Source organism: Poecilia reticulata, linkage group LG13 (genome assembly GCF_000633615.1).
Source record: "Poecilia reticulata strain Guanapo linkage group LG13, Guppy_female_1.0+MT, whole genome shotgun sequence".
NCBI lineage: Eukaryota > Metazoa > Chordata > Actinopteri > Cyprinodontiformes > Poeciliidae > Poecilia > Poecilia reticulata.
This window is the reverse complement of record NC_024343.1, coordinates 6,348,817-6,354,260: the sequence shown is the minus strand read 5'-3', so window position 1 is coordinate 6,354,260 and position 5,444 is coordinate 6,348,817. Positions and strand designations below refer to the sequence as shown.

Below are 5,444 nucleotides of genomic sequence, written 5' to 3'. Positions count from 1 at the left end.
AACATGTTTAATCTGTGGTAGTGTTCATTAAAATGGCACATTTCTGATGTATTAAAATTAAATACGATCGGCACACTTAATGATATTAGTGATTAGGTAATGCATTCAGCAAGTACTTTTACTTTTAATACTTAAGTATTTTTAAAAGCCAGGACTTTTTTACTTTTACTTAAGTAAAATATTAATGTGGTACTTTGACTTTTACTTGAGTACATTTTTGACTGTGTATTTGTACTTTTACTTAAGTAAATTTTTTGAGTACTTTCTCCACCACTGTGTTAGACATGTGCATTTTGGAAGTTAATAGAACTATGTCCCTATGGAAATTTGATTAAATGAAGGGGCGGGGCCTGTGGTCATATTACCACACCTATTAACAAGTGTACTTTGAAGGCAGAAGCTTAGATTAGTTTGGTTTTCATGGGAAAGATATTTAAAACTGCTGGGATAACTGCCAATCGAAAATATGTGATAATAATGTGAGTCAGTGGGATAGAAGGTGCTACGTGCGCACAAAGTGCATATGTACATACCTTATAAAAGGGACAACGAAATAAAAATAATAAAATAAAAAGTCCTGGCCAAGTTTCATAGAATTAACCATTATTCTGACTGAGATATCGAGAATCAAAAAAAGCAGTAAAGAGCAGAATGTCTCATTTTGGGGAGCCAAGGTGTCTCAAGAGTTAATTCAGAGTTAATTCAATAGCAAATGGTAGCTTTGCTGCGGAATGCCGTGATTTAGCAGCGCTGCTAGCAGCTCGTCACTTTGAAGACGTCTTGTGCGAAATTCTGTTCCCCGGTGAAATTCTGCCCCCCTGTGTCGGGAGCGCGCAGTGCAGCCAGAGAAGTGGATCCGGCGGATCTGACCTTTCACGGCGCTTCTGATCGATTTCTCGGTAAAAACTCCTCATATAATCATGTCAATGTTGTAACTTTTAGTTTAATCGGCAGCTATCAAAATAAAAACAAATAAATAAACAAGGTCTTGTGTGGAGGTCTTTTTACGCTGTATTGTGTTATTTTAAACGCGAAGAGAATCGATCTTTTTCCAACTTTTGTATCTTAAGCCTGACAAATAAAAGTCAGTAAACAAACACAGGTTTCCAACACGTAGGGTGCCTTTATAATTTTTCATTTCTGATACAAGAGGATGGAAGCTGGCTGACAGCAGGGCACCAAAATAAAGACTTCCTGAAAAGATCAGAGTTTTTGGTAAATCCTGTTCTAATGTAAAATATGACAGATTACTGGATTAAGGAAATGTCTATAGGAAATACTATAGTATACTATCACACATAATGATTTTTGAGAATTTGGAAACAGTTGCTTTTTATTTCCCAAAGTTATGGGGGGAGAAGAGGAGAGAATGGATATTTCAGCTGCCTGAAATAATCTGTTCACCCTCTAAAAAAATTGAAACAAATTAATGTGCCTGCAAGTCTTTAACTGTGTTCATTCCTCTCATCATCAACAACAAAGCCTGTGATTTTGATAACATTTGCTCTACATTTGCCAAAGTTAGGAGGGGGAAACAAAATATTTTAGCTCTTTCAGCCACCTGAAATAATCTGTTCCCCCTACATAAAATGGACATGTACAGTGAATTATTTTTTTTGTTACTTAAAATTTGAACCATTAAATGAAGCTGTACATTTCAGTTTTGCAGAAAAACTGATTTTGTGGCTTTTCCTGTTTCCACTGTGGCAATCTACAACATGAGGTTGGACATTGCTGTGATACTTATTCTTAACAGTGGTGATTATAACATTAATATTCTTATTTTGAGTGTTAAATAAAATTTTTTTATCATGATTACTATAATTTGTATGTTTTGATAAAAAATATGTACTTAGCCAAAACTTAATACATCAAAATGTGAAAAGTTATTTATGAAAATTGTTATAATAAGTACAATAATTTCATTTTTCTATAGTTATTAAAAGTAGATGCGGTTGAGGGTCAAGAAAACCCCAACATCCTGCATATGTACAATATTAGATAAAATTATCAATGCAACACTTTAAATCTGGACTAGATTATTCTCCTCTTCAAGAAAACTTTTATCTGATTAGTGAAACTTCAAAAAAGGGCAACTTTTGCTCCTTTTTTCGGTCTCGATCACGATCACACAAGATCTGCTCTAATTCCAAAACTGTAGTTTTGGAATTAGAGCAAAACTACAGTTTTGCTCTAATTCCTCTTATCTTGGCTTGGAGCCCAGAAGAAGCAGGACGTTACCTTGAAACATACAAGTCATATGAGAAGAAGCCAGCAGATCTTTTGAAGGAGCAAGTAGAAAAAGACTATCTGTCAAAGGTTACAGATTGCCTGACTACTGTGAAGTCTATAAACAAAACCGATGTCATAACCTTGCTATCCACTTTAGACTCTTTGGCTAAAATATTTTGTTCCCCCTTATACAATAAAACGAAATAAGGAGTTTACTTTTAAAAAATTATGCAAACTTGCCTCAGAAATAGTTTTCAAAACTTAAAAATGTAGGTATTCGCAAGCCGTAAATAATTGAGTAACATTGATTTTTTTAGTGAGCGTAATTTAATCTAACTTCATAAATCAGTGAGAAAATTTGAATGACTTCATCCTGCTTTGTGATGAAGGGGCCAGGGGTGACGCCTCAAGCTTCATGTCCTGTCCTTTCCTTCTTCAGATCGACCTTCAAGTCTATTGGCGGCGGTAATGCGCTACATTTAGTTTACCATCCGCCAATAAAAGAAGAAGGAGACGCAAGCTACCGCCCTCTTTCTAAGCATGATTCTATTGCTGTACGCTACGGTTTTCTTATCAAACCGATATCTGGCATTTAATTATTGAAAACATCCTGACGAGAAACGAGCATTTAGTTCCTAAACCAACTGCGGAAGTATACCAAAGTAGCTCGCCTTCAAAGTAAATTAAGAGAACTACTAACATGAATCACAGTTGCATTTTTAATAATAGCGAACGTCAGTGTTTTTAATAATGTCCTTTTTCATTGTAACTGAATAAGTTTGGTGTTTTCAACCATATATTTTAATAGCCGTGACATACAATAAGATATTTAATGAGAAACATAATGGGGAAAAAAATATGAAGAAAATAGTTCAGAATTGGAGTGGCTTCTGTTCTGCTTAAGATACAGCATGATAATTTAAAAATAATACATGTATTCGAGCACCAAATTCCCGTAAACAGAAGGGTCAAGTATTTGCCTGGAAGCCATTAGTTTCAGCTAACTTGATCCAACGCCTCCCTTCAGTTGACCGAAGAAGACTTCCGGTGGCTTGTCATGGCGGTGGATCCATGGTGAATCCAATAGAAAAGGGAAAATATTCGCCCGCGTTGTCCTTTCTAACCCACCCAGGTCATATTTTCATGGGGAAATACGTCTGTCCACACCGACTCTAAACCTCGGACTTCCCACCAGAGCTGTGTGTCCCCACGGCCGGCCATGGCGGCTCACAAACCAGTGGAATGGGTCCAGGCCGTGATTACCCGATTTGATGAGCAGGTAAAATGGGCTAATTGAGGTGGGCTAATTCAGCGGCTTTGTTGTAGCAGCATAGAGGTTTGGTCTTTACACAGATGTTAAATGCACATTGAGTTAGGAAGCGGTTTTCCAGCCAACTAAACAAAACAACCTGTGTTTAAAACACTAAAGATGAGCTCGGTGCTGCTAACGTCGTTTATTCCCAGCTCTCATGTTTCTGGCAGTTCAGCCGTCTTGGGAAGAAGCGTTCAGACTTAGAAAGATGTACAGTAAAACATCGTTAAGGAAGTTTTAAAGATGAATGAGCTGAGTGGAGCTACTTGGCTAATTGTATTTTATCCCGGATAGCAAGCTAACAGTAGCAGGCCAAATGCACCCGGTCGTAAACAAATGCCCTGCTAAAGTTCCTGCTGTGGAGTCCAAGCCAGTTTTGCTTCCTTTTCATATCGGAATAGTTTAATGTTCAGATATGTGCGGCAACTGGAAGCTGCTTCCTGTTAGCAGGTGAAACAACAAAGTTATTTTCTTCTTTTTAAAGAAACCGTTTTGTTGACGTGTTCTTGGCTTTGCTTCTGGAAATCACTTGGAAAAATAATGATCGTAAAATCAGAGAATACTGACGTCGGTGTTCTAATCACTGATTCATGTCTTTGTTTTCAAAGCTTCTTAGAGTTTYTTTTTAGTGTTAATTGGCATAAATTATGGCTTGTTGCTCAGATTTACCAGCTCAACTCGGATTACAGCAGTTAAGAGTTATTGCTACCCTGAACTCCAACTAAGCCTTTCTAATATTTTGGTTAATCTTGGTAACCTTATTTGTGACCCGAACAGTTTTATTTTCTTCTTGTTTTTGTTGTTGTGAAGTTGGCAAAATGTTTTTCTTAGTCAGGGGGGAATACTTAAAAGCTTGAGTTTGACTGTGGGTCTTACCTTATATTGTCTTATACACAGCTCTGTTAAGTTAAGGTAATTTTATTTATATAGCACATTTTCAGCAACAAGGTAATTCAAAGTGCTTTACATGAGTTAAAGGGAAATAACAAACCAAAGGAAAGAAAACTAATCTAATGTTGTTCTAAAGTGTGTAAACTAAGTGCTCCTGTTCAGGGTTGCTAAGTATCTAATTCCATTTAGTGAGTACTCTACAGTTTCTGATAAAATAACCTAAAGAGTGACTGATCTAATTCCTTTTCTGGGTTAAAGTGAGTACTCCACAATTCTAAGTTTGTTCTAAATCCTTTTCTGGGTTAAAAGTAATATGAACTAAGCAGTGACTGTTCCTGTTAGGTATTTCTGGATTCCAAGTTCGTAGTTATTCTAATTCTAATTCTGATTCCATTTCTGGGCTTAATGATCTAAATGGTGCGTACTCCACAATTTCTGATATTACTAATAAACTAAAATAATCCTTTTTGGCTTAAATAGGGAGTACTTCACCTAAAACAAAAAAGAAGAAAGGACACATTAGGGCAAATGGCCACATTCAGACAAAACAATGGGCAAAACAAAGACACGAGTGAAGGCGGTGACATCAAAGGGCCATGAAACCACGTTACTGAGCCTCCCGGCAAAGTCCGATAAATATGTTGTTAAATATGCTCCTAAGCATGATGTCCTTAGGAGCATTCAGCTTCGCAACTCCATGGATGCAGGAGGGGGTGAGGAGGGAAGAGCGTTGTGTTTACATATCTTCAAGGAGATTAGRAATATGCAGCCCTTCCAAGGCTACATGGGGAAAGTCGATTCAGAGACAGAATGTCTTAGATCGGGAAGATTATAAATTTCAATCTTCCCTAAAGTCTCTCCGATACATCTCAGTTCCCAATCATCCAAATTAGTTTGGTCGTTCCACTGAACCGAATCTAGCAACTTCTCCAAGATCGATTCCATCCCATTAGTGAGTTTTAGAGTCCTTGTCTCTCTCCACACCAACAGTCTGAGTGTTTGCTAGTTC

The 5,444-nt window shown here is 37.1% G+C and overlaps 1 protein-coding gene across 3 annotated transcripts in view; it reads left to right on the top strand.

The window, feature by feature from the left end:
* Positions 1-3,222: 3,222 nt before the first annotated feature.
* nf1a (neurofibromin 1a) overlaps positions 3,223-5,444 on the top strand; it is a 120,065-nt gene continuing 117,843 nt past the window's right edge. For all 3 annotated transcript variants that reach the window (XM_008425150.2, XM_008425152.2, XM_008425149.2), the window contains exon 1: positions 3,223-3,511. In XM_008425150.2, the coding sequence (XP_008423372.1) occupies positions 3,452-3,511 (60 nt within the window). In that variant the 5' untranslated portion in view covers positions 3,223-3,451. The remainder of the gene's footprint in view (positions 3,512-5,444) is intronic.